General features: G+C 41.1%; 2 protein-coding genes and 2 long non-coding RNA genes across 8 annotated transcripts in view; 1 reads left to right on the forward strand and 3 right to left on the reverse strand.

Annotated features, from left to right (window-relative positions):
* The window catches only part of svila (supervillin a), a 36,352-nt gene extending 35,266 nt beyond the window's left edge, over positions 1 to 1,086 (reverse strand). Inside the window, exon 1 of the mRNA XM_037279576.1 lies at positions 929 to 1,086. The gene's annotated coding sequence lies outside the window, so the exon portion shown is untranslated. The remainder of the gene's footprint in view (positions 1 to 928) is intronic.
* A 3,066-nt stretch (positions 1,087 to 4,152) lies between these two features.
* Positions 4,153 to 8,503, reverse strand: LOC119138985. Of its 2 annotated transcripts, XR_005101284.1 has the most exons (5): positions 8,387 to 8,503; positions 7,444 to 7,588; positions 6,484 to 6,937; positions 5,537 to 5,645; positions 4,153 to 5,433 (listed from the first exon to the last, which is right to left on the reverse strand). It is a non-coding gene; the product is annotated as an uncharacterized LOC119138985 (long non-coding RNA). The 2 variants fall into 2 exon arrangements; XR_005101283.1 differs by having other exon boundaries at positions 5,537 to 6,937.
* On the forward strand, positions 8,274 to 27,819 carry prkdc (protein kinase, DNA-activated, catalytic subunit). Of its 4 annotated transcripts, none has more exons than XM_037279282.1 (86): positions 8,274 to 8,564; positions 8,851 to 8,927; positions 9,003 to 9,107; positions 9,192 to 9,266; positions 9,374 to 9,482; positions 9,555 to 9,667; positions 9,780 to 9,879; positions 9,949 to 10,004; positions 10,069 to 10,099; positions 10,201 to 10,358; positions 10,418 to 10,564; positions 10,636 to 10,800; positions 10,866 to 11,034; positions 11,113 to 11,159; positions 11,224 to 11,346; positions 11,414 to 11,563; positions 11,636 to 11,745; positions 11,812 to 11,971; positions 12,044 to 12,124; positions 12,198 to 12,317; positions 12,421 to 12,580; positions 12,646 to 12,755; positions 12,827 to 12,914; positions 12,995 to 13,158; positions 13,222 to 13,374; positions 13,439 to 13,546; positions 13,638 to 13,864; positions 13,938 to 14,032; positions 14,117 to 14,219; positions 14,297 to 14,430; positions 14,500 to 14,730; positions 14,800 to 15,026; positions 15,105 to 15,313; positions 15,399 to 15,522; positions 15,602 to 15,745; positions 15,810 to 15,986; positions 16,057 to 16,245; positions 16,369 to 16,473; positions 16,556 to 16,723; positions 16,808 to 16,935; positions 16,993 to 17,200; positions 17,273 to 17,451; positions 17,527 to 17,695; positions 17,780 to 17,845; positions 17,928 to 17,991; positions 18,103 to 18,251; positions 18,334 to 18,474; positions 18,549 to 18,668; positions 18,749 to 18,892; positions 18,995 to 19,146; positions 19,236 to 19,367; positions 19,445 to 19,556; positions 19,640 to 19,764; positions 19,830 to 19,979; positions 20,071 to 20,244; positions 20,308 to 20,406; positions 20,474 to 20,684; positions 20,769 to 20,943; positions 21,023 to 21,217; positions 21,388 to 21,500; positions 21,590 to 21,721; positions 21,805 to 21,984; positions 22,056 to 22,264; positions 22,333 to 22,471; positions 22,534 to 22,722; positions 22,785 to 23,009; positions 23,075 to 23,183; positions 23,249 to 23,351; positions 23,421 to 23,583; positions 23,653 to 23,827; positions 23,907 to 24,100; positions 24,192 to 24,375; positions 24,450 to 24,610; positions 24,689 to 24,900; positions 24,958 to 25,045; positions 25,118 to 25,261; positions 25,377 to 25,584; positions 25,668 to 25,735; positions 25,815 to 26,035; positions 26,107 to 26,199; positions 26,261 to 26,347; positions 26,425 to 26,496; positions 26,563 to 26,764; positions 26,833 to 27,021; positions 27,100 to 27,239; positions 27,303 to 27,819. In XM_037279282.1, exons 1-86 carry the CDS (start codon positions 8,399 to 8,401, stop codon positions 27,505 to 27,507), a joined length of 12,276 nt encoding a protein of 4,091 aa, XP_037135177.1. In that variant the 5' UTR covers positions 8,274 to 8,398; the 3' UTR covers positions 27,508 to 27,819. The 4 variants fall into 4 exon arrangements, with proteins under 4 accessions (XP_037135177.1, XP_037135178.1, XP_037135175.1 ...); XM_037279283.1 differs by having other exon boundaries at positions 18,337 to 18,474; XM_037279280.1 differs by having other exon boundaries at positions 8,851 to 9,107.
* LOC119138986 lies at positions 12,091 to 13,000 on the reverse strand. Its single transcript, XR_005101285.1, has 2 exons — positions 12,844 to 13,000; positions 12,091 to 12,558 (listed from the first exon to the last, which is right to left on the reverse strand). It is a non-coding gene; the product is annotated as an uncharacterized LOC119138986 (long non-coding RNA).
* Positions 27,820 to 27,948: the final 129 nt, after the last annotated feature.

The raw sequence follows: 27,948 nt of genomic DNA on the forward strand, positions 1-27,948 counted from the left end.
AGCCAAAGCTTCGGTTTTATGGATTGGGCCCCCAAAACAATGACGCAACATGCTACAAGACTTATGTAACAAAAGCATTCTGGCAGTTTTTCTCTCTGAACTAAGAGGGGGGGAAACTAAATCACCCCGGGACACACTTAAGCCATTTCCACATGAATATTAGGAACCTTAGGCTATGCCATAATGTATATGGCAAAAATGAATCCTTTGGAATTCTGGATACTCATAAAATCAGCAATATGTTACAAAACATTGTAGAAAAAGTGACAATTGTGGCCCAGATTAAGATGACAAATGGTTGTCAAGCTATGCAGCATCATGACAGCTTGTAAAAGTAACCTGAGCTGCCGTGCGCCCATAATAATATGACCCACGCAGCAAGTAATTCATTAAGATCTCTATTTACAATTTGTGCAAGTCACATACATCCTGAATAAACAAATGGACTATATTTTGTTTGCTGAGTCCAATACAAGCTCAATTGAATGAGACAATTAAGCGCACTAGAAGAATGAGTAAAATTGCACAATAGCCGTCCTATAATAATTGTGCTGGTGAGCATGAGGATAGCATTGCATTGACTTTTAGATGGATATTAATTGAATGCATGCTCAGACGGCTTTCTATAGACCGCACCTTTAAAGATTGGACATCTACTTTTATGTAAATTTAAAATTTTACACCTGTCCGAGAAGCGTCTCGACGGCGGACGTCAGACAAAATGTTTAATTCCTCGTAATGAACAACAGGCAATGAGTTTTTTTTTTTTTTTTTTTTTTTTTTTAAACGGACTTTAAAGCAGACTTCTTCGTGTTTCTATTTGCAGGGAAAGTGATGCGATTAGTCCAAACTTTTCTCCGCCGCTCCGGTGAATAAAACGTCCTGCAGCGAAATGTTTTGAAAGCAAACAAGGAAAAGCCCAACTTACCCGTGGCTGTCTATGTTGAAGCACGTCAATGTGACGCCAGTGGAGCCAACGGACGGCTAAAAACAAACTTTTGGAACATCCCGTTTGCACATGCATGTACAAAAACCAACATACGACCGCTGTCATTCACAGCGAACCATCGCCTGTCATGAACTTAATCACGCCCGTCAAGCTACAAATGATGTCAACATCTGCTTCTTGTTATGTACTTCAGAATAAAAGTAAATGTGCGTGCATTGTTTTTGCTTTACAAGGACTCTTACAACCCCTCCAAGGAGCACGCATCCACTTTTGATCATTTATTCTTATTTATCCTAATCCTGTAATAATGTGGACTTCTGCCCAGAGACTATGAGATTGAATTCTGCAGTTTTTTTGTGAGGTTATAATACTGAAGTCAAGCTCACAACATCCGGTTAAAGTATGTTCACTTGGGTTTACGCACTTCCTCTACATTCTTGTGGCCAAACAAGCCCGAGTTTTTCTTTTTGTGGAGAAAATAAATTCCCTAATTGTCATAGAGATGGGAAATTCTCAGTGATAAAAGTAGTGGATGATTTTGTGTTTCCACAAAGTTTGGACTAGTCTGTGAGAACCAATAATCAAAAGAATAAATTGCAGCAAATCCGAATGCATTATATATGGATGCACAGATGCAAAGTAATGTAAAGTGTTTTCCTGTGCTGACTCAAGGCATACGCCACAATGCAAATGTGCAGTCAATTTCCTGTTTGCTCTAATGGCAGAGTAAGCAGTCAGCATATCCTGTCCATTATAAAGTACTATAGCCCTGGATAAACATTAAAATATGACCAGTGTTTGGGATTGAATCAATTATTTTGTAAAGGGAAAAGTGTCATTTCTCACGTCGTATATGGCAAGCACTTTTGAAAATGTGTGAAGCAGATTGACTTTTGTCACCTTGGCTCCTTTGAATCATCTCCATGGTAGTGTTTTCTTCAGACGGTGTTGCCGAGGGAAACAGATGACTGGAGAGCAAATAATCTCCAAGAGTGGCTGTGAGAATTTCAATCATATGGAATTTAGCAGCAAAACACAAAAGAGGAGTTCATTTGGTGCAGATGTTGTAATGAATCCCATACATTTGATTTTGTCCCTCATTGGATATATGACCACTTCCTAAATCAAGCAATGGCGTAAATAATCCTTTGAGTGTAATCTCCCTCATGTGCTCAACATAAATGATAAAGTATGCTTTGTTGCTTCTCAAATTTAATCAAACGCATTCAGCAATGGTGAATTTTGCATTCCACAAATAACAGAGAAGTTGACGATTAGATACAGATACAGCTCCGACTGACAAAGGAACATCTGCTGTCGGCAACACATTCTACTTGTCAAAGAAAAAAAGAAATATGCCATGAGGCTGATGTAACGTCTAGAGCAGGGTAGTGTGCCAAATGTGATGTGCCCAATTAAACCCTCACGTCTGTGTGGTTCTTCTGTTACTTTTAAATCCAATAGTCTGAATGTCATCTAATGTACCATTTGCTTCGGGTGATCTCATACCTCCATTAACTTCCATTAAAATAATTCATACATCGCTGTAAACCTACTTTATTAAAAAAAATCATCTTTTAATATGCCATAATTTACTGTCCTGAAAAATCCAAACCAATATACAAGGTAGTGGTTTGTCTCATTGCCACACGCAAATGGAGTTACTGCCCTTTTCATTGCTGTGACCTATAAGCCCCAATAATGAGGTCAAACTAGCAGCAGCTAACAAGAACTCTTTTGTATGCCATTGTTCTTCATATCGCCGGGCTTTTCTCCAATGTCGTTCACCTTGTAACTTGTGTCTGTAGGGCCAATATTTCAGACCCTCATTACTTTTAATTGCATTCTCCGTGGCTACATTTTACAGCGGCTAGTGCTCCCCCCCACCCCTTTGTGTTTGTGTGATGAGGAAGATGAAGTGCGTGACTCATGACAGCAATGCCAGAAAATACACAGCATTTATTCACGCGTCAAATAAAAGATGTGTACAGTATTTCCGGATGAACTGTCATAATAAAATGTCATCAAACATCCATAGATTATTTTAATGCACACCGTTGTGCTGAATATTTTTGAAGTCTGGCATTTTAAATACTATTTATTGTTGTGCAATGAATCTAATATAAAGCAAATGGATGTTTGCAACTCCTCATTTGGACACATGCCATAATGTTCAATGAAGCAGAGACAACTGGCACCATGTTTTGGAAGTGAGTGCACTGACCTATTGCTGGATTCATGTTTTGATGACCAATTTTTATGACGACCAAATTGAATGGAAGAACAAGAAGTACAGTTAAAGTGAACTTTAAAGGGTCAGGAGATGCCTTGCTGCTTTCAGCCTTCATATGAGAAATGACCTTTGACCTCATGGTTATGCTCACATAATTTAATAACTCACATTCTATGTCTTGTTGAAATTTGCCTGTGGTTGAAGGGTTGAAAAGATGAGCTGCGCATTGCAACAACATGGCTTTTGTAAAAAGTAAAAACAGAATAATGCAATCAAAATGAATCGTAGTACAAATTGTGTAAACGCCAGCTAAAGTTGCTTGGTCCAGAATGGTCATTACCAATGTAATGTGGAATTTGTTTCCCATTGAGCACGGGCCCACATAGCACTCCCACTAATCTCCATTTACAGTGGTCCACATTGTGTAAAAATAATGAGGACATAAAAAGAAAGGATTGTTTGAACAAATATGGTGCCCACTTACAGTAACAGAGCAGAATGTACTCAAGAGATTCAAGCTTTCATTTTTTTTTGTTGAACTCATAGCATATAGATAATATCGCAACAATCCAAGTTCCCTCCCCAAAATGGGCAGGGGCGGAGCTACAGGGTGGCCATAGTGCCCCCTTGTCACTCATTGCCCATCCCCATACATTTTTTCTCAAATAATATTTATAAATATCAATTCATAGTATTTAATTTTAGCTGATGGGCAAATTTGGCATCTATATGTGCCATTTCATGAATCTCGGACTAAATAATGCACACTTGCCGCCCCATCCTGGTCACCCGATGGAAAAAGATTCTGGCCATGACCCTGGTTTAAGAAGGTTCAGTCTATCTGTGTATTATGCTTTACGCTGCAGGTCTGCCCACTCATATATATTATTGATACTCATTGGCAAACAGGCGGTTTGCAGCCTACTGTTTAGCCGTGTTGAATAATTCAAAATAGGAGTTGACACAGTTGTACATTGTGTTCCAGGTAATTCACTTTATTAGCCATGTGCAGATACAACAAGAGGGTTTTTGCGACGTAACAGATGGCCACACAGGATTTAGGGGCTAACATACGTTCGCTGGATTCTTCGGCACATAGCAGCTGCGCCGAGGTATGAAGTTACTCAGCTGCCTGCTATTTTACCAATGTGACAAATGTTTTTTCATCGGATCTGCCAAAGCACTGTAAGCAAATGATTTCATAGGAGTTGCTCTGGGAGTTTTCAATTAATCAGCTTTCTCTTCTGCTCTCATCTCAAAATTACATCGTTTTTTAATTCAATGAATAATCAGATTTTTATTTGACTTAAAAGTCCAAATTTACTTGACCAGTTTGGTTCTGACCCACTCTTCCCTTTTCTCTAGGCAGTACTAGTAAGACATGCCTGCCATCTGGTGGTGAATGCTGTTATTACAGTTTAAAACTGTTTAGGTCCAATAAATGTGTCACATGACACCTGGATGGGAAAATGCCTATTATACAAAAGGAGTGGAAAACACAATTGCATTTTTTGTCATTTAAATATGTATTTCAAGTATTCTCTATATCTATTAGATGCTAAAGTGGGGTCAAAAATAATCCCAGGGATTTTATTTATTTTTTTTCAACACACAAACATTCAAAGACCGTATACAGACATTAGCTGTTGACACTCATTTGCTAATACAGCTAAGCCTCTTCTCGCACTACAATTTCTACATTTAAAATATGACGAAAAAAATTGGGGTCCATGACCAAACTGCGTTAGACAGAAAGTCGTGTAGAATCAAAGGGCGTAAAAACGAGGTTTAGCTGTGTAAGCAAAATTCTCCTAACTTTGATTTGCCTCCATCATGATTCACGTCACCGTTTCAAACATTTAAAAAAATCTATTTGTCATCATTTTCTGACAATTTCCCTAATGCCTGCGTTGTTGGGATTTTTTGTTGATTCCAGAAATCTGACAAAAATGCAAATGAATTTTGCGGGCTTGTGACACAAGGTCACTAAAGCTAAACATTCAAGTATATGCGTTGCAGGCTGTGCAAATGCGTCCTGATAATATCATAAAAAAAATTCATGTTATCTGATTCACTCTATGCAATTCAAAACAGCTTGCAGTGAAGAAACTATTTAAATCTCTGTTGATCCATTTTCCAGATTTTAAGTTCTTCCTTCAAAGCCTTATTTTCCATTTCAAGCTTCTCCGCACGTTTCTCAAGATCTTGAATATAAACCTTTTTCCTCCTCCTGTATTCGCGGGCAGCTTCCCTGGGAGAAATCCAACAAATCCAATTCTTATGCTATTAAATGTACAAATGGAAATTCCATCCATTTATGTTTATGTTGTGTTGCATCAATGGTTTTCCTCTACCTGTTCTTCAACAAGCTGCGTTCGGACTGTTTACGAGGAAGGCCGCCCTGTGGCATAGCCTGTGTGAAAATGGGGCCGGTGTACTGTAGCTGGGAGGCTGTCAGGTCACCTGTGGGTACGTCAGAGATATTAAACACATCAGGTTTTGCATTCATTCCTTCATTCATTCATATTAGTACACTGGGCAACAGCACATTTTAATCAGAGATGGCTTCATGTATCCCTAAATGTATTTCTGACGCTGATTTTTAAAAAATAAAATGTTTCCCCTTTTTTCATATGTCCTTATGTTTTGATTTTAGGTTTGACATTGTTATAAAAACCTGACATGCTTGCAAAAAATGAGGGCAGATTGGAAATCGACATACTTTCATCTCTGATTAAAAATAATGAGTAAAAATATGTTGAACAGTGTTATCATCATATATAAAATGAAACAGCAGAGATTTGGACACATTGAAATGCTTCAAAATGACATTTTTACATAGCTTGTTATTTGCTTGGCTAAACAAGAATCATCCTAGACACATTGTATAATATTCTTCTTTTCGAAAAGTCGTCTAATGGCTTACAACACTGACAATGAATTTGAATTATTTTAATTTAACAAGCGGATGATCCCTCTGCTGATTGTATCAACAACACTGTACAGCACTGTATAGTGTTAAAAATAAGCAGAAACTATAAGACTGGTGTTAGGTCAAACTTCATGCAAAAAAGCAAAAATACACACACTCACTAAGATGTCAGACTGTCCGAAGAAGCAAAAAAGATCCAATAGAACAAAGCCAAGGGGTTAAATGATAGTATACTTACTGTAATAATCAATACACACACAAAAACTTGCACACATTACAAAATAAGCCAAAACCAAGCACAAAAGGTCAATTGTATGTTATCAGGTTAAAGTTGCAAGTTGAAGAGAGTTGACCCAAAAAAAGACTGACCTTTGATCCGATACAAGAGCGTGGGTGAGGTATTTTAAACTCAAAAAAAGGCACTGATGACATTGAGGAGTCCACTGTTTCCCCAAACCTCAATCCACCGACGCACCTCTGGGACATTACACCCATGACTCCTCCAGCAGCTGATTGATCTCCCGATCCAGACCTTTGTGACCCACCCAGGAGATCATTCATGGTCTCTCATCAGAGATTGCAGGAAATGCAAACACAGGTTGCATACTTAGCCACCTTATGACTCATTTTTAAGAAATTCACACAAGCTGGATCCGAGTCATTCGGGCTGAATTGTCCGGGGAGTTCCATTCCATTTTGTTCTCATATTTTATTCATTGTGCCTCTTTTGTTGTGTGTAGTTTAGCAACCTTACCTGGCTGCGTGGTTGTCATGGCGATTGGCACAACCTGCGCTCCGTCATTCTGGTAGCAGAAAGCAGCACCTGAAAAAGTGGTTCAAAAACGGGTTTGGTGTTTAAATCAAAAGCAATTTTCCGATTTAGTTATATACAGGCTGTGTGACAAACATGTTGCTGTTTCTGAATACTCATGTTGATTCGTAAAAGAAAAAAAATTGTAGTTATAATTTTAGTCTTGTTTCGATGAATAATTCTGGTCACCAAAGGTACGGTTCATTTGTCTAGGTAAAATGTCATAGTTAAAATAATTCATTTTTAATTTTACAAATAACATTTTATTCTTTGGGAACAATTGGGACAAATCTCAAGTTCAAATAAAGTTCAAGTATGCCTTTGGCGGTTGAACTCGAACATGTACTACTTTATAAAAATGATGTAATGTCAAATAAAGTTCAAGATGTTTTTCTAAAACTCGGGTTGGATAATCGGAAGGTTCCAATGTACCAGCTTTAAAGTGGACAAATATCTAAAAAGGGAGAATTGTCTGTTATGTTTGGAGAAGAGTACAAATGTTTGTTTGTTTTTTTTACCTTGGAATCCCGGGAAGCAGGGATTCTGACAAGTCCACGGATAATATTCAGGAGAATTAGAATCAGATGGAAGCGTCTGTGAATTGATGGAAATGGCTGACAGTGCCTGTGACCCCTCAATTGATAAATTGTTAGCTGGAGGAGACTAAAGAAATGGAAAGTATAAATGTCAGTCAGTTAAATGACAACAAGCAGTTTCCATTCTTTTAGACAGATTATTCATGGGTAAGAATTTCATTATTTTCCTGTATAAATTGTGCATGGGTAAATAACACTTGCTTCAGTCTGTTCTATAATAATACAATGACAACAAGACATAAGTATGACATAAAATATGAAATACTTTACCTTGAACTGAATTTATAAAAAATTCAAAATGGCCTTTTATTTACTTAAACATCTTTTGAAATACTCACATCCATTGCGATAACAAACTGCGCTGTGGAGCCCACAGATGAAAATGAAGCGCAAACAGGTTTATAAGCGCACCCACCTTTCAACCGCAGCCGTTTTGTCTTTATGAAGTGACAAACCCATAAAAGTCAAAGATCTAAAAGTTCTGGCTTCAAAGTCATGTGACTTGCGGGAAATACACTCGTAGAAAATTAATTTCTGCATCTCATCAATGAGAGATAATTGGTTACAAATATAATTACACGGGGGTACAATACAGTCGGTACATTATCGTTTGGAACAATTCGTTCCGGTGCGATTACGATTAGATTAAGGTTTTGCTATGTTTATTACATAATTTTGTAATGATGTCAAATTTACCGTATTTCCTAACTCTTGTTTTGAAAAAAAAAAAAAAAAACAGTGATTGTGTTTCCTTTTCCTAAATCTTCCGGATACGAATTGAATAGTGCATTGCGCAGCGTACTGCAAATATTGATCATCATTGCAAAGTAACGCTTGTAACACTTGTAATGATTGCAAACCTTACCTCGGGTCAGCTATGTCTCTTCAGCAAAGCAACGCTGCAGGAGGAATTCACGGGCTGCTTTTGAAACTTCATGAAGCACTCGCGGACCCGGATATTCGTCGCGCGTCTCTGAGAGCTCAAGACCTAGTCGGAGACTTGGGGCAGACGTGCATGCTAACACCCAGCGACAATGAACTGGGTAAAACAATGGACTCATGCAAATATGTCGTATTTTGAATGCAAACTCTTTTAAATGCATTACTTGCGGTGTATTAGTAATTAACAACATCAGTTCAATCCAACAGTTGCGTTACGCTTGCAGCAAGTGTATTGTTTGTCATGCAGTTCACGGATATTTGCAAAAGTTCCATCAATAAAACCCATCAATAATTATTTTATTAAGCAGGAGAGTAGGTACTACTTGTTATTAAATAAATACATTATTATACATTATTACCATGTTGACATATGTTTGTGTCTCAAAGCCTTACAGGCATCCTTATTGTTCTCAAAAGACTGTGGGCTGCTCATCTTCCTCAGGAAGTCTTTACCACACGATGAGGTGGGAACCAAAAATGCAGCTAGAAAAAAAAAAGGTCTCATGTCGATAAGTAATGCAAAATATTTTTCCGCCCAGCTCCGGGATGCCAGGATTAAGACATTGTGTTTTTTGGAGAAGTTTTTGGAGAAGCTTTCTCCAAAGGTCAAAGGATGGGAGAAGACATACGCCATTGATATAAGAGTATGTTTTCTTTGAAACAGCAGGTTGTATTTTGATTATCTCTAAAATTCTCAAAAACAGAATAATTTCTTTTCTTTCCTGCAGGACACTTGTATGACGGTGTATACAAAAGACAGAACAGCCAAATGTAGGACTGACGATCTGGAGCTGCTTATAAAGGTTTGTTTGTTTTGTGATTTTTTTTTCTTCTTCTTCAGATGAGCAGATTCATAAAATGTTTCCTCTGTCAAGGTTTAATTTGCCATTAACAACTTTTACTCAAATAGGTTCTTCGAACAACAAAAGCTTCCACTGTGGCCGCGGAGATGAGAATTGGTGAAATATTCACCAAATTTTACACTGAACTTTGTCATAAGAGCAAACTTCCAGATTCAGGTCAGAGATGGAGAATTTTACGTTAATAACAGTGAATCTTTATTAAACAACTTTTTTTTTGGATTGAAATAGTCCTTGGCACCATCTATGAATTGCTGGGAGTTATCGCAGAAGTTCACCCTAGTGAGATGGTCAACTACTATGACAAACTCTACAAAGCCTATCGAGGGGAACTCAAAGAACAGGTGAAAGATCATTTTTTAGTTTGGAAGAATTTTTTTCATTGGTCGAGCTGATCTTCAATTTTGCCTCGTTGTATTTATTTATTACAGCAGTGGTTTAATGTTATTTTTGCAGATGACGTCTGCAACAAAAGAGCCCAAACTCAACGTGGTTGCTGGATGTTTGAAAGGAATCACTGCTCTCATGATTAACTTCACGAAAACAATGGAGGAAGGTGAGCTAGCAGAATGCAAATATTTTAAGTTTTTTTTGTTGGATCAATGACAAGTACTTTGTCTTGCAGATCCAGAAACATCCAAAGAAATCTTTCAATATTCTCTAAAGGCAATTAGTCCACAGGTAAATGATTCCTGTAATAAATCCTAAAATTGTTTGAAATAATAATTTATTTATTTTTTCCTAGATGGAAATGAGTCGATATGCTGTAACTTACGGTGAGGTTACACTTTTGGTGTTATTACGAAACACTCCAATGAATATTTAATCAAATAAAATTAATTTAAATAAATATTTATTATGATTCATTTTTAAACAGCCGGGCTGAGATTGTTCGCCAGGCACGCATCCCAATTTAGCAGCTGCCTCATAAGCCACTACAGAGAGGTGTTTGATGCCATGTCCAAGCTCTGCGGACACATCAACGCTGAAATGAAGAAGACTAGTTACTACGCACTGGAAGCTTTCCTAAAGCAGGTTAATAATCCCGTTCCCAAAAATTTCAGCTGCGTGAATTTGAATGACTGCCTTTTCAGGTTTCGATACTCGTGGCGGAAAATATTGAGGAGCACAAAAGCAAGTTGAAGTTCTTCATGCAAAAGTTCTGCAACATCATCAAGACCATGGAGTCAACCCACAAAGAATTATCCATCGCCATACGAGGATATGGATTTTTTGCAGCTGTAAGTTTGTGTTTGGGGCAAAAAAGTTAAGTATTGAATACAAAATTGGATTTTTTCTCTCTCTCTCAAAGCCATGCAAGAAAGTTTGCCCGCAAGACGTGGAGTTGATGTACACAGAGCTAATTCAACGCTGTAAGCAGATGTACCTGACTGAGTCGGACAGGGAGGACGAAAGCTTCTACCAACTACCCAGCTTTCTGGACTCGATCGCGAGCGTCCTGATTCACCTGGATAAGGTCACAAACTCTATACGTTTCAAATTCCTCAACAACTTCACATGGAAATTTATTTTGGACCTAAGGTTCCAGAGGTGTACACTCCGCTACTGGAACGTCTGGTGGTGGTGCAGATTGACAGTTTCCCTCAGTACAGTGAGAAGATGCAGATCACTTGTTGCAGAGCCATCATTAAAGTCCTGGTGGCCATGGCCTCCAAAGGACCCGTTCTGTGGAGTTTCATTAGCTCCGTGGGTAAGTTGAGTTCAAAATGGCGGTCAGGTGCAAGGTAAACAAAGATGGTTCATTTATTCTTTTGCTTTTTTTTTTTAGTGCACCAGGGATTGATTCGTGTCTGTTCCAAACCTATGGTCACCGAGGTGAGTTGAATCCTCACACGTCTTGTTTGGTTTAACCTAAAAATAATTTTGTGCTTTTTCTTAGAGCAACGATTCTGAAAATGATTCGTTTGGCTCAGCTCAAGTTCGAATTGGAAAAGCGAAAATTCCATCCAGTAAGAACTATCTCGCCTTGTACAGAGGCCTGCTAGACTGTGATCGGTTGAAGGTATGTTTTAAATCAAGTTTTTATTTTCCTTTTCTGCTCCTCCCCTCACATTTGTCTGCTCCTGCAGGATTCAGGATTTTTGGACGGAGCTTTTGAACATCAGAACGCCGCTCTAGTGTCCCTGAGTCGCATTCTTTACGATGAGCTGGTCAAATCGCTTCTCTTGATCATCGAGAAATTAGACTTGTCATTGCAGAAGGTCACCCCAGGGGAGGAGGTGTGTGCTCGCATTTAGCGACGCACTTTATTTATTTTTTTATTAAATTACAATTTTTTTTCTCCTTATCAGGCTTCAGAAGACGCGACTCACGTCGTGCCTTCTTCTGACCCTACGGCTCATCTTTTGCCCAATAAGATGAAAGACTTCACCGCATTTATTAACTTAGTCGACTTTTGCAGGTAATGTAGATGCAACGCGGTAGTTGTATTTAATAACTGAAACCTCTCTTGTTTTTGCCTCTCTAGTGAGTTATTACTTAATAAGCACATTGAGTATTTCCAAACTTGGATGTACCCGTTCAGCCACAAACTTATCCTGCAGTCACTTCGAAACCCGCTTGTCAGTGGATTTTACAAATTGCTCTCAGTCACCATGAAAATTGCCGAGAAAATTAAGTATTACCAGGTAAAGAATATATTTGTCATGTATTTTGCTTTTTTAGTATAGGCTGATGCGAATTCTTTTTTTTTTCCACAGGGTGTTGAAAGCTCAGCTTCAACTCAGAGTGACACAGTGAGAAGTGCTTGCTTTGCCCTCTTCTCCAAATTTGGAAAAGAGGTAGAATCTCTTTCAATAATATATCACCAGGGAGATTGAACTTGTGAGTGAAATGTGGTGTCTGTTTAACTAGGTCTGTGTGAAGATGAAGCAGTACAAAGATGAGCTGCTGGCATCCTGCTTGACCTTTGTCCTCTCGCTGCACCACAACATTGTTGCCGTGGATATCAAGGTGTACTGTCCTGCTTTGGAGGTGCGTTCCACTTTTTTCTTTTTTTTTAAATTGAATTAATTGTGGTTCCTGTTTGTGATATTTGAAGACACTTCTCATACCTTGACTTTTTACCATCATGCAGGCAGCTTTGAAGTTGGGTCTTAGTCATGTCCCTTTAGCGAATGCAGCCCTCCATGCTTTAGAGGACTGGTCCAGCCACATCCCTCCGGAGAACATGCAGCCTTGCTACAAGCTCATCCTCCCGCTTCTGGATGGGTACCTAAAAACCAACGGCAACAACGGTAAGCATTTGATAACGACGAGATGTGTCGATCGAGGCGCGTTAACCGTCTCTTTGCCGACTTAGACAAAGAGGATGGTGTGTGGGAGGTGATGTCTTCTTTGTCCTCAAGAAGTGACATTGGCTACAGCCGAGTGCTGACAAGACTTCTGAAGAAATCCAACCAGCTTGCCATGGTAATAAAGACACGTTTTACACTATAAGGATGTATCGAAAATTCGTGCTTTTTCTTCAAATGTAAAAACAGGAGGATGCCCCTCTTACCACGGTGAGGCTCAGGGTGGTGAAGTTGCTCGGTCACTTGGGCGGGAAGCTCAACAGAAATCTCATAACTGGTATGGATTCAAACGTTGGTCTGTTTTCTCCAAGCGGTTGTCATTATTGTTGATGACGGGATACTCCTCTGTCACTTAAGTGGTCTCCTCAGAGGAGATGATGAAGAAGTTTGTCGCCTGGGATACTGAGAAGAGGCTGAGCTTTCCCGTGCCGTTCACCGACATGAAGCCGGTCATCTTTCTCGATCCTTTCCTGCCTCGGATAAGCGAGCTCGCCCTGTCTACAAGTGACAGACAAACCAAAGTGCGTCTTCTACATTCATATTGAACGAGTTGAATATTCTCACTTGACTGACCTCTGACGCAGGTAGCGGCTTGTGAGCTGCTCCACAGCTTGGTCCTCTACATGGTTGGGAAGAGTGCTCAGATGGTGGAAGGAGAGAATCGTTTACCACCAATGTACAAGCTGCACAAAAGACTTTTTCCCGTGCTGCTGCGCCTGGCCTGCGATGTCGATCAAGTACGTATCACAAAAATGTATAAGTGTAACATGCGAGATGTTATTTCTAAAAGTTTTTCCTCAGGTGACTAGGCAGCTCTTTGAACCACTGGTTATGCAGCTGATCCACTGGTTTACTAACAATAAGAAATTTGAGAGCCAAGATACAGTGGCTGTTCTTGAAGCCATTCTGGTCAGTGCTTGCATTTTGTCAAATATTTAAAAAATGTTACAATACATTTTCTTTTTAGATTTCCATCAGCAATGTATATTTGTTTTGTTAGAACGGTATCGTTGACCCCAAAGACAGCACGCTCCGAGACTTCAGCGGCCGCTGCATCGAAGAGTTTGTCAAATGGTCAATTAAACAAACCAGCCCCAAGCAGCAAGAGAAGAGCCCTGCAAATATGAAGTCATTGTTTAAGCGCATTTACAGCTTGGCTCTACATCCAAGTGGCTTCAAAAGGCTGGGCGCAGCTTTAGCCTTCAATAGTATCTACAGACAATTCAGGTAGGTTTTTTTTTTTCGATACAACCACAAAGTATGTCGAGATCGATGAACTTGCACAATCTGTCTCATCCAGGGAGGAAAATTCTTTGGTGGAGCAGTTCATCTTTGAAGTACTTGTTATTTTTGTCGAGAGCCTGGCTCTTGCGCACACAGATGAGCGATCGATGGGTAACTCACCTGTAGCTTAACAAAGTTAAAAATTCATTTGAATTTGGAAAATGTAGCAATGAATTGTTTTTCTTCCATCTCCAGGTACACTGCAGCAGTGCGGCAGTACAATCGATCATCTGAAACGGATCATCAAGTATAAGGCCCCCGCTCTCAATAACGGCAATCCTAAAAGACGCATCCCAAGGTTCAGACAATTATGCAGCACATGACAAATACGGTTCAAATCGACAATATTTTCCCCCCACTTTGTCCTTTTATTAGGGGCTTTCCAGTTGATGAAAAGCTCTGCCTGTCCGACATGGTTTTATGGCTTCTGGAACAATGCGGACGACCTCAGACTGAATGTCGCCACAAATGTTTGGAGCTTTTCTATGAGTTTGTGCCTCTCCTCCCCGGTGAGATCATGACAATCAATAATAGCCCGATACAATATTTAACACATTCTGTGTTTGATGTAAATTTAGGAAAGAAGTCTCCTCCACAATGGCTGGAGGGTGTGCTAAACGATCATGGTGTTGCTTTCTTGGTCGCCAAGTTTGAAGGTGGAGGTCTACTCTCCCAACCGACTCTCAGGAACTTGGTAGAGCCTTTTAGCTTAAAAGCCACTCTGCACTGGATGGACCTTCTTCTGGCTGCTCTTGACTGCTACAACACCTTCATCAATCTGCATATAATTAAGCCCAATCACATGCTTAGTAAGTTCTACTGATGTAAAAGCACTGTTTTAATTCTCAGAGTTGTGCTGAAATGATTTTCTTCTCAAGATTCCAAGGACGAATCAAGTTTTCTGCAAGCCGTACGTTTCTTTTTGACCGAGCTAGCAACTCAAGAGCTGGCAGCGGCCGAGGGCTGCTTCCATCATGGTCAGAAGAACTCTCACTTCAGTCCGATAGAGGTGGAGCAGTACAACTACAGCAAATGCACAATCATTGTTCGCCTGCTGGAGTTTACTACTATGGTCCTGGTCAAAGGGGGTGAAGACTTTTGCAAGGTGAGGCGTGGAAGGATTTTCTGTCACCATCCCTGCTCGTTTTGTCTCGCTTCACGTACCTTCCCTTGCTGTTCACAGCTTCTCGAAGAAGATATCTTCAGCGCTGTATTTTTCGAGCTGACTGCCATGGTGGTGTGTCAGCCATCCTCTGTGGGCTTCAACTTGGCGGATGTAGATATAATTAAGAATCTACCTGAAGTATGTATTCCCCTACTCAAAGCCCTGCAGGGATCACCATACCACGCTCAGGTGGAATGTAACTTGAAGAAAAGAATTTCACACAAAAGGTATTTTGATCCTGTTTTTGTGGGCTAACACAATTGGAAATTCCTTCATTGTCCAGAATTTTATTTTATTTTTTTTGCTCTTCAGTGTTGAGCAGCTATGTGCTGTAGACCTCTACCACTACGGACACCACGGCCAGATGGAAATGGTTCTGTCTTCATGTAAGCAGATCCACAAAGCCGGCTTCCTCTGCTCCATTCTGAAGAACCAGGTATTGATTTGCTTCCATATAAAAAACCCCGATGACCTCATTTTGAGAATTTTTTGTTCTGTTGTTGTTTGTAACGAAGGATTCCGATCCTGCCAAATCACTTCTCCTGACGGTATATAACGGGATAGCACCTGGTGACAGGAAGTCACTTCCATCCTTGGACATAAATAGCAAGAAGCTAGCTGAGGGTCTCCTTCAGCTTGCCTTTTCTCTGTCTCCAATGGTCAGTGGCGTGTTCCTTAAGACAAAGTTTTGGGAGCAACAAAAGTACCAGTGTTTTCATATAGGGCGAGCAGCTGCTGGACATTCTGCTGACTGGAAGTCACGGCCAGAGCTTCTTGAGCTTCTCCCACCCCGAGTACTTCTACAGCCTCTTCCCGACGGCCATCAACACAGAGCTGCTTCGAAACATAAATAAGACAGTTCCTCGTCTCGTGATGGCCTCCTCACTCAACCCCAGCATGGTAAATCTTTTTTTTTTTTCGCTCTTCTGTCCCTTCTTGTTTTTGAATGAAATTATGATGAACTTCTCAGGTTAGTGTGTTGCTGAATGGGATGCTGGATCACAGTTTTCGGGAGCGTTCTGTTCGGAAAACTCAGGGAAAACAGCTAGTGGAGGAAGTGCTAGGAGGATGGAATAGCCTGCAGTCGTGGTGGGATGGACATGCCTCAAATGCAGAGAGCAAAACTGCCACTCTTCTGTTACTCTCCAAACTCCTACAGGTATTGCGATGCAACTCTGTTTTGGTTCCAAACAAACATTTTAATGTCTCGATAAACGAAAGTGGATATTTTGGTTATTATGTGAAGCTTCTGATGTTTAGTCATCATTTTCCCTGTCGTCAGATCGACTCATCTGTGTGCTCCAATGTCAACCACGAAGGATTCAAGCCAGTGTTTTCCACTTTTACCAAGCTCCTGGTTGACACCAGCCTACCACTGAATCTCAAGGTAAAACTTTTTAAACGTCAAATATTCCAAAATATTGCAGGATTCTCGCTCACATTTTTGTTGGTGTTCCTCATCTGTCCAGAGTCAAGCCCTGCTGGTGTTGCCTTTCTTTACAACAGTCCCGGAAGAACAACTAGCTGAGCTGCAGGGAGCACTGGAGTGCTTGGTGGCCTCCCACTTTCCGATGCAATCGGATGAATTTGCAAAGGGGTCCCTTCACCGTAACAACTACATGGACTGTATTCGAAAGGTCAGCGTGACAGATGACCCCCAGATAGTAACACAATAAAGTTATTTGTTTAAAATGGACCTAAATAATTCATATCTGTTCTAGCTTCTGGATGCCCTTGAACTTTCTCACAGCCCACTTCTGCTCAAACTGCTCGCTGAGATTCTGTGTCGTGACAGAAAGCACATCATGGAAGAGCAGTTTCAAACATGCTTCCAAAGAATTGCTAAACGGTCAGTAAAGTTATTGTTTAATGTGTTTTTTTTTTAATCTCTTCTGTGTGTGATCAGACCAAGCAGTGAACGACAGTTGCAGCTGCTCTGCACGATATACGGAGTGATCCAGAAGAGTGACGTGCCAAGGAGCAGTGTGCTTCAGGCCATGGTGGAAAGAGTTCTTTTGCCTCTCGCCTCTCACTGTAGCACCAAGACACTCATTGACTTCTTTGTGGCCAACGTTTCCAACATAATGACGTTGCTTCTCAGTCGCGTCACTAAGGTCTGTTTTTTTTATCAATTTTTTTGTAACATATGACAAACACACTCGAATTGTTTTTTCTTTTTTCTTCAGGCAAGCGAATCAGCATTTGAGATGCAATTGTTGAAGAAGAACGGCTGCTTCAAGCTAATGGAGCTCCTGTATTCTCGGCTTCCCAAAGAGGAAGTTTATTCGAAGGACTCACGCATCAATTCAGCTTACTGCGGTACAGACAAAACCGAAGGGAACGAGCTATCGAAGAAATTGCTCAAGTAGGAAGCCCGGCTTCGATTTTACAGACGTGCAACTTTTTTTTATACTGAGGGATTTTCCAATTCTTTCCTCAGGTCGTGTTTTGAAACGTTCACCGAGAATATGGCTGGGGAGACTCAGCTTCTGGAGATTAGGAGACAGTACCACTGTGCTGCGTACAACTGCGCCATGGCTGCCGTCAGCTGCAGCTTCAGTGAGCCCAAATTCTATTCCGGCTTCCTATTCAGTGACAAACCAGAAAAGGTGTGAATAAACTGGATAAATCCCAATCCAAACCTTTCATTATGTCATAAATATATATATTTTTTTCCTTTTGAACTTGCACAGAGCCAATTCATTTTGGAAAATATCATTGACGTCGAAAGAACCTACAATTTCCCAATTGTCATTGAGGTATGTTTTTTTTTTTTTTAGTTTAGAAAAATCATAAATAATATCAGGCAATTTTTTCTCATTTATGTCCTTATCAATGTAGGTCCCGCTTGAGAGAAAAAAGAAGTATACTATGATTCGAAAAGAAGTGAGCGAAGAGAATGGAGGTATGTAACTTGAACTAAGTGTTAACTTTGGGCTCATTTATGTTCTAACACAATTTTAGTTGAGCATTGTCTTGGTGCGTAACTCCAAATACATTTATTTGGTGTCTAAAGAGGCACCAGTATATTTGTCCTCCCAGTCCTATATGGCTGACAGCAGTTTGAGCGAGGAGATGAGTCAGTTTGATTTCTCCACCGGCATACAAAGCTTTTCCTACAGCTCCCAAAATCCAGAAGGGCAGAGACGAACGATAGCAAAAGCTGTGAGTTAACTGGAATAAAGCTTACCTTGTTCCGTATACTTTGATGTGGTCTCATTTGTGTGTCTGGATGTCATTCATCTAGCAGACAGATGAGACACCCTATTCCCCGGATGCAGCAGTAGACCTGGAAATGGATGAGCTCAATCAGCATGAATGTATGGCGACCATGACAGCTCTCATTGGTCACATGCAAAGGAACAACATAACTCCCAAAATTGAACAGGTCGCTATTTACCGCAAAAATGAGACACTATCAACGCCGTTGGATAAAGCTTTTCCCTTTTTTGGATGAAATAGGGAAATGTCCCCAGTGACCTTCCTCCATGGATGAAATTTCTACATGGGAAATTAATGAATCCTACCACACCACTGAATATCAGACTCTTCATTTCAAAGCTAATCATCAACACAGAGGAGGTGAATATGTGATTAAAGGCCTAGAATGTTGACAAATCTTTTTTGGATTATTTATTTTGCTAATATTATATTATCTGCAGGTCTTTCGACCATATGCCAAGCACTGGCTGGGACCGCTCCTACAGCTTGTTGTATCTGAGAACAATGGAGGAGAGGGTATCCATTTTATGGTCGTGGATATTGTGGTCACAGTATTGTCTTGGACAAGCTTAGCTAGACCAAAGGTTGTATATTCTCATATTTGTATAACTAAATAACACCAAAATTGGCACCGGGTGAATTGCTATTGTCATGATTTAGCAATGTTTTTTTTTTAATTATCACAGGGTAACGTCAGGGATGAAGTGCTGGCCAATCGGCTGTTAGAGTTTCTAATGAAGCATAGCTTTCACTCGAGTAGGTCTGTGTTTCATCATAACCTGGAGATCATTCGTACTCTGGTGGAGTGCTGGAAAGACTGTCTTTATGTGCCTCACAGGTGGGGTCCTTAAAAGATTAGATTTTCCTTTGCCTGCCAAAAAACCTCGAATGAAATAACTGGTGTTTTCACTCAATGTCTGTTTTAAGTCTGATTTATGAGCGCTTCTGTGACACGGACCCAGACAGTAAAAACAACTCAGTTGGACTTCAGTTGCTTGGAATCATCCTGGCCAACAACCTCCCTGCTTACGATGCCTCCTGTGGAATTCAGTATGATCGGTAAATGTTATTTTTATTATCTCTATGTATATGTCAGACCCCCCCAGCTGTATTTCTGATCTTTCATGTCATGACAGGTACATCAAGTCCCTCACCAACAACATTACCTTCGTAAGATATAAAGATGTCTACTCAGCTGCTGCTGAGATTATTGGACTCATCCTAAAGAACATGACCGACAATGAAAAGGTAGGAGATTGTCCTCACCTTCCTTGTTATTACAGGTATAAATGAAATATGTTGACGAAGTGAAATCAATGATTTCCCCCTAGCATCACCAAGAGCTTCTCAGTCTTGCCGCCCATCAGATAACAAGTCTGAAGAAAAAAGAAATGAATGACAAATTCATTATTTGTGTGAACAAAGTGTCTAAGCACTTTCCTCCTTTCATGGATGGGTGAGCATCGCTTTGTGCAAAAAAAAAAAAAAAAGATGTCTTTAAAAACTATTTGGCTCTTGCAGGTTTGTCAATCCTGTGCTCTACCAGCTTCCAAAGATGCACGGCCCATTCAAAATTAATTGTTTGGAGTGCGTGTTGAGTCGAGCTGATGTCATCCCAGATATTTTTTTACAGCTTAAGACCACAGGATTTATTCAGATAATGGGCTATAGGTAAGTGGCAGCCATTTTTTTTTAAAAATTAAAATCAAACCTGATTAAAATTACTTTTTTTTTTCTCTCTCTCTACTGTACACACATTAAGGGACGAAGCAATGCAAATCGTGTGTCTTGATATCATCCACAAAATTCTCCCTCGCCTGACTCCAGCACAGCTTCAGGAGTTCCTCATGGCCGTCACATCATTCGTCTCGCACCCTTCACCGGTGTGCCGTGAGCGAATGTATGACATCCTCATGTGGATCCAAGACAACTACAGGTAGAGTTGCTCAATTGATTCCTGATTGATCGGGAGAGACCACTTAACTGTCGTCTCCGCTAGCGATGACGAGAGCATGTCAGACAACACCTCGCTGGAAATTTTGAACGCAGCTAAAGAAACACTACTCCAAGGATTCTCTGAAGAGAACCAAGGCCTTCAGTAAGTATTAATATCAATTTATCACTCAAAGGAGACTCAACAAAATATTCCTCCTTCTTAATTTCAGGCTGTATGTTCGTAATTTCTGGAGTCAGGAGAAGCGCCTTCCGACCGCAACTCTGGAGCGAATGTTGACCGTGCTTCGTTCATTGTACACTTGTCGAATAGAAAGATGTTTCTTAAGCTTGGCGACCAACCTCTTGTTGGAAATGACTAGTCAGAGTCCCGACTTCAAACGAAACATATTTGAGTATCCTCTCTCAGAATGCACCTTCCAGGTTTGTTTGTTTTCCTGATTACAAAATAAAGATATTTGACTGAAATGAACTAAATCCTAGAACTGTTTTTCTTCCACCCGATAGGATTATTTGATTGATTCCAATTGGCGCTTCAGGAATACGGTGATGACTCCAATGTTTGTTGAAACGCAAAACTCTCAAGGCCCGGAGAGCGTGGCACCTTCCCAATCGGGAGCCATGAAGGGGAAGCTTCGAGCCACGCAGACCTCACTTCAGTTTACGCAAACACAAATACCAGGTAGTACCATATTTTCCATATTTTAATTTCTCTGTTGATATCTTCATTTTGGAGGTCAATTTTGTGGATTATTTGACAGTTCGACATACAGCGTATAACTGGCTTACCGGCAGCAGCGTGGACACATTTGCAGAGTATTCGCCGTCTGAGTCCTCCTTGATGGTCTTTGAGAAGAAAGCGGCGAGGCAAAGTACAGCAAGACGACCGGTAGGTGAAGGCTTTGGACAAAGGCGCATCGCCGCATCGACAGACGAGGTGGACAATCCTGCAAAAGGTCAGTCGGATTAGGTCTGAAGGGTTTAAAAATAAACGTATATTTTATGATTATTATTTATAATTATTTGATTTATTTATTATAGTGTATGTTTTACAATTTAAATTAAATGATATGCCACCGCAGGACATTTATAAAACAAAGTGATTTATTGTGTCTTTGGTCAACAGCGGAAAATGAACAACGTCAAAAAATCCTTCAATTGAGACGCAGATTTCTCAAGCGCCAAGAGGAGAGCTTGATTTTTGCGCAAAAAGAGGTCCAAAAACAAAAGCGACTCAAGGTAATGAATTGGAATATACAAAGTATTATATCCGATTTAACCACAACATATATCATTCGACTCTCTGGATTTGTAATTGGTGTTTACAGGAGCAAAAAGCCGATCAAAGGTTGCGAAAGGAAGCTCAGGTGACTCTGTATCGCAACTACAGAGTTGGAGACTTTCCAGACGTCCAAATTCCATACAGTAACCTTATAGCCCCACTTCAAGCGGTCGCGCAGGTGGCACTTTTTTTCCTTCAAACCTACAGTAGCTTCGAAATACCAGAATATCATCGACACAGATTTTCTCCTGTTCCTTCCAGAGAGATCCGATTTTGGCCAAACAACTGTTCAGTTCACTGTTCACTGGCATCCTGGAAGAAATGGAAACGCAGAAACCCAGGCAGCAAGCAGGTGAAATCAAAGAGGACCTCCGATGCATCATGAACGAATTCCTGAGCAAGAGTACGCTCTGCTTCCCGCCGTTTATCGCATGTGTGCAGGTATGACATCATCATCCGAAAAAAACGGTGTGCAAGATTAGTCTTTAAAACACCCCCTCCCCCTCAACAAGGACATGTGCTACCGGCATAAAGATCTCCTGCATATCGATCCAGCACTTATAAGCTCAACAAGCCTGGCAAGTCTCCAGCAGCCATCGGGCGTCCTGCTCTTGGAAGAAGGTCTCCTGCACATCGGCATGCAAGATGAACCTCCCAGAAAAAAGTCACGAGGAAGCAAAGAAATCCCCCCGGATACCAAAAAATGGGTCCACCTTGCAAGGTATTCATTGAAGTCATTTGTTTTGGTCAGAAATGACTTCACTTTTTTTGTTTTTTTTCGTCCCGTAGGCTTTACAGAGACTTGGAGGATTACGATGTCGTCCGCGGCATCTTTGCAGGTAAAGTCGGGACCATGCCGATCACCAGTGCTGCTCTTCAAGCTGAAGCCTGCACTGACTTTGCTGAAGCTGCTAAGCTTTACAACGAGGTATGTTAACCCCCGAAATCATGCGTCGATGCAGATGAACTTTTTTTTGCTTGTTCCACCAGGCTCTCAACACCAAACACTGGACGGATGGTGAGCCCACTGACTCTGAGAAGGACTTTTGGGAAATTGCTGCAATGGAGGCCTACAGCCATTTAACGGATTGGAAATCTCTTCAGTACTGTTCCACCTCTTGCATTGATGAAAATAGCTCGGCTAATCTTGACAACATGTGGCTTGAACCTCTCTACCAGGTAACCTTTAACCTTTCAATCACCTGCATTTGATCACAAAGCATCATTTTGTTTTATTTTAGGAAATGTATCTACCGCACATGATTCGAAGCATGCTCAAGCTGCTGCAATTGGGTGAAGGAGACCAAAGTCTTCTCACCTTTATGGACCAAGCCATGAAAGTGGAAGAGCGTAAAAAGTTGCTGGAGAGTCGTTACAGCCAAGAGCTCAGCTTACTCTACATCCTGCAGGAGGACTACGACCGCGCTAAATACTACACCAACTCCGCCACGCAGATTTTCATGGAGGTAATCGAAAGGTGATTAAGACACATTTTTTGAATTGGGTTTTTACTCCTGTCTGGACTTTCTAGAGTTACTCAAGTGTGGACACGCTGCTGACTCAAAGTCGGCTTACCATCTTGCAGTCGGTGCAGGCTTTGACGGAAATCCAGGACTTCCTGGAGTTCATGAAGGGAGAAGGTTGGCTCTGTTAAAAAAAAAAAAACAATGCTCACATGAATGCTCACTAACATTGTGATTTTTAGTATCTGTGACATCCCTCAAGCGGCTTATCGATTCATGGACTGAGAGATACCCTGATGCTAAAATGGATCCAGTGAACATCTGGGATGATATAATTACATCCCGGTGAGGACAAAAAAAAATCATTATTTGATGTGATCGGTTAAGAAAACTTCTTTTTTGGTATTATTCCAGGTTTTTCTTCCTGGATAAAATCAGGGAGAAGCTTCAGAACGACACAGACACTGATAGCATGGAGGTGGACAACACTGACGACGCAGGAGAAGACCTCAACGCTTTAGTTAACAACTGCAAGTTCAACATGAAGTTGCACATGGCGGATAGCGCAAGGAAGCAGGTGACACAATGAAAAAAAGTCGGCGCTTCTTCCTGTGTTGTAACGACTTTTTGCGGTTGTTGCCTTCAGAATAACTTTTCGGTTGCCACCAAGCTGATGAAGGAACTTCACAAAGATGCCAAAACGAATAGAAAACACTTGCTGCGTTGGGTTCACAGTTTTAGCCGTTACGGACACAAACGCATTCAAGCTCAGGGTCCTTTGGAGCAACTCAATATTATGCTCAAGGCCGTTCGACTTTTGGGTGAGTGAGGAGAGTCACGCAAAAACTAAATATAGCTTGAAAACATTCTCACAATTGATAAATATTTTTTTTCCTGCAGAGGATATTGAGGTTGACTGCCAAAATGCTTCATCTGGAGTGTACAGAGACCAAAAGATCCTTCAAGGAACATCTTTCCACATCATGGCCATGGCTGTCCGCAAAAGTCCCTCAGTTCTGGAAACCATTGAAGCTGAAAAAGCAGACAGAGTTGTCAAACTTTCAAATAGTGCTTGGCCCATTCAAGATATGAAGGTAAACCGATTCGACTGAATTTTCACAGTCCACGTTTCAAGTGCTTCCTTTCTGTCCAGGTGTTATTTATTGATTTTTTTTTTTCGTGCAGGAAGTGGAAGTGGGGCTGCAATTACGAGCGTTGACGTTGATGCGCGCCGCCGCCAAAAAAGCTGATGAGGAGCTGCAAATTTCTACACAGAGCTGTGTGGAAATCAGCAGCATCGTCGAAACATACATGTGTTTAGCGGATTTCTGTGACAAACTGCTGCGTCAAGAAGATCAGGGTGACACAAGTGAGTTAGGCGATTATCTTTTTTTTTTTTTTGGGGTATAAGTAATGATTTTCTGCTTAATCCAAATTTCACAGACAATCAATTCCCAGACCTCTTGACACTACCGGCCCATGTAGTGAGAAGCATGTTAAAAGCCCTGAAAATGAACTCGGAGGAGGCTCGTCTCAAATTTCCTCGATTGCTGCAGCTCATCGAGTTGTATCCATCCGAGACGTTGGACCTCATGACAAACGAGGTTGTAGAAGAACCTCCTTGAATGTATTTATTGATCATGATCTATGAGTTTTCAACAGCATCTTCCTTTTTTATTTAGATGGCATCAGTGCCCTGCTGGATGCTGATTGGTTGGATCAGTCAGATGGTGGCCCTCCTGGACAAGCCTCAAGCCGTGGCCGTGCAGGATTGCATTGAGCAGCTTGCCGAATTTTACCCCCAAGCTCTGGTTTACGCTTTAATGATCAGTAGTGAAAGTTATCACTTTGAGGACTCTGCCATTGGCCACCGACAACAGGAATTTGTCAACAGGTAATATAATTGCCTCAAATAATTAATTTGTGAAATTATCATGGCGTGTTTTGACAGGATGAAGAGCATGCTGGATAGAGGAGAAGCTGTGAAGAAATTTGTGGATGCACTGCAACAGCTCACAAATCCTGAGATGATTTTCCGGGTAAAAAGGTTTTGATTTGAGTTGTGCTGGCCACTTTTGACTCATTGTGGATTTTTTTTTTTTTTTTTGCAGGATTGGTGGGAAAATGTCAAAAACCAACTGGAAAAACCCGACTTCAGCAAGGAGAAAATGGAGAGTTTATACAACGAGATGTATTCTTCACTCGGGGATTGGAAAAAAGAGGGTCATGGGATTTTCCGCCAGAGATTTATCAAAGTTTGTACTTATAATCATCATCATAGATATAATTATGTTAAATTATATTTTTAAAAAACAAATCTAAATTTGGAGTTAGCAAATTGCACCACCAATTCTAGTATTTCATCCACAGAGATTTGCTAAAGACATGCAGAATTTGCTGGGAAGCAAAGGCAGCAAAGTATTTGAAAAGAGAAAACAAAAAGTCTTTTTGAAGAATGTGGATGAGTTTGCATCTTCCATGCGGGAGCGTAAAGACGAACCCAGGAATCTGAAGGAGTACTCACCCTGGCTGAGTGCATTTCAAGCAGACCCGTTCAGAAACCAGCTGGAAATCCCCGGTCAGTAGAATTCGGGGTTGTGTCAGTCTAACAAAAAGAAACAAAAGTTACTTTTCATCACATTTTCCCCCTCCATCTTCTAGGTCAATATGATGGCAAATCCAAACCGTTGCCAGAGTATCACGCCAAAATAACTGGATTTGATGAAAGGGTAAGTATGACAACCAAATTTGTCAAACAATAAAATAGAAAACAGCGACTTCAGAAACATCCGTTGGTCTGTCCCGCAGGTAAAAGTGATGTCGTCCATGCGGCGTCCCAAACGTCTGATCATCCGCGGCGACGACGAGCGCGACCACCCTTTCCTGGTTAAGGGTGGAGAAGACCTGCGACAGGATCAGCGCATCGAGCAGCTTTTCGCAGTCATGAATATTTTGCTGAGTCACGACGCAGCTTGCGCTCGCAGAGGCCTGCAGCTCCGCACGTACCAAGTCATCCCCATTAACACCAGGTACTTTTTGGATCTGTTGTATCAATATTGTTATTGGGTGGATGATATAATCATGACTCTTATTTTGACAGAATTGGATTAATTGAATGGATGGAGAACACGTGTACATTGAAAGAGTTCCTGACAGCCACGATGACTGAGGCGGAGTCCCACAGGGCAGCCAGGTGCACTTTATTCATTGCATATGCTGATTTTTTTTTTTTTTGTAACTCTGCTGTTTTCTAGGTCTGGGGATATCTACAATAAGTGGCTGTCCAGCTTTTCATCAAAATCAGAAAATAATCCATTAAAATTCTATGTTTTCGCTTACATGTAAGTGATCCTATGCTTCATTATAAATCGGTAAAAACCAGTTGATCCTATTTCGAGGCATATTATATTTTTGACAGGAGAGCAACACGCGGCGATGCCGTCAATAACTTCTCTAAAATGTCGCAGCAAGTGCCTGCTGATCTCCTCAAGTAAGTTTCATCTCTGACTTGATCAAATCAAAGAGAACCAATCAATTTCTGTCTCTCGATTTGTAGGAGAGCTTTCCTAAAGATGTGCAACAGTCCCGAGGCCTTTCTTTCCCTGCGTTCCCACTTCATCAGCTCTCACGCTTTACTCTGCGTCAGCCATTGGGTGCTGGGTATCGGCGACCGACATCTCTCCAACTTTATGATCAATACGGAAACGGGAGGGATGATCGGCATCGATTTTGGTCATGCGTTCGGCTCAGCCACACAGGTATTGCGAAAAGCGGGGAGTTAATCGACCCTGGTGTTGCTAACTTGTGTGGTGGTTCTTCCTGCCAGTTCCTTAACGTCCCCGAGCTCATGCCTTTCCGCCTGACCGGACAGTTTGTCAATCTGATGCAACCCTTGAAAGGGTCCGGTTTGATCCAGAGTGTCATGGCGCACGCCCTCCGAGCGTACAGGAACGAGCCGGACCTGCTGCTCAACACTATGGATGTGTTCGTCAAGGAGCCGTCGCTGGACTGGAAGGTGCCCGATTGTTTCCAAAACAGGTCTATTGTTTTGTTTCAAATCACTGCAGTCTACTTGTTTGCCACCCTTTCACAGAATTTTGAAATTAAGCAACTGAAGAAGGGAGGTACGTGGACGGAGAGCGTGGATACCAAGGAAATCAACTGGTATCCGCTTCAGAAGGTGAACTTTGCGAGACGGAAACTGGAGGGCGCGAATCCTGCCACCATCACCAGGTACGATCACTCGGCAGGGAAGCCTGGTTTGTCGTCGAAGACCAAATGTTTCCTTGTTTACAGTGAGGAGCTCAAGCTGGGCGTTGAGGGGCTTCCAGGATCTGAGGGGATGCAGGCGGTCGCCCTGGGGACGCCGGAGCACAACGTTCGCGCGAGGGAAGCGTCTGAGGGTCTGTCCGTGGAAAAGCAGGTGGAATGTCTGCTCGACCAAGCCACGGATGCAAATGTGCTCGGGAGAGTGTATGCGGGCTGGGAGCCATGGATCTGATCATGTGTTCTACGTTTAATCACAAACTGATTTGGTGGGTGCTCCGAATCAAATGTTATGATTGGTGATTCCAAATAAAGGTTAAGAACTGTTTGACTCAGCTTTCCATAGTTGCATATGACAATAACCACCATGAAATGTCTCGGGGAAACGTAAAAATTGACCTTGCTTAGTATTGATATTTATTGTCATGTAATTGAGGCTGCTAGATTTTTCACCTTATTTACAAGTATGTGGCTGCGGAACCCATAAATCACAGCAAGTTACAAACAATGCAAACTAAAGCAATTGAAAAATAAAAAGATGAGCTTTTTTTCCATTAAAAAAATATTTTACATTAGTAATCGCTTAAAAATATATTTGCATATTAGAAAAGTCAAAATAAGCATGTAACAAGGGAGGGGGGGGGGGCAATCCTCTATAATCCTCTGTCAATTAGGC

The sequence above is a fragment of the Syngnathus acus genome, chromosome 20 (genome assembly GCF_901709675.1).
Source record: "Syngnathus acus chromosome 20, fSynAcu1.2, whole genome shotgun sequence".
NCBI classification, from domain to species: domain Eukaryota; kingdom Metazoa; phylum Chordata; class Actinopteri; order Syngnathiformes; family Syngnathidae; genus Syngnathus; species Syngnathus acus.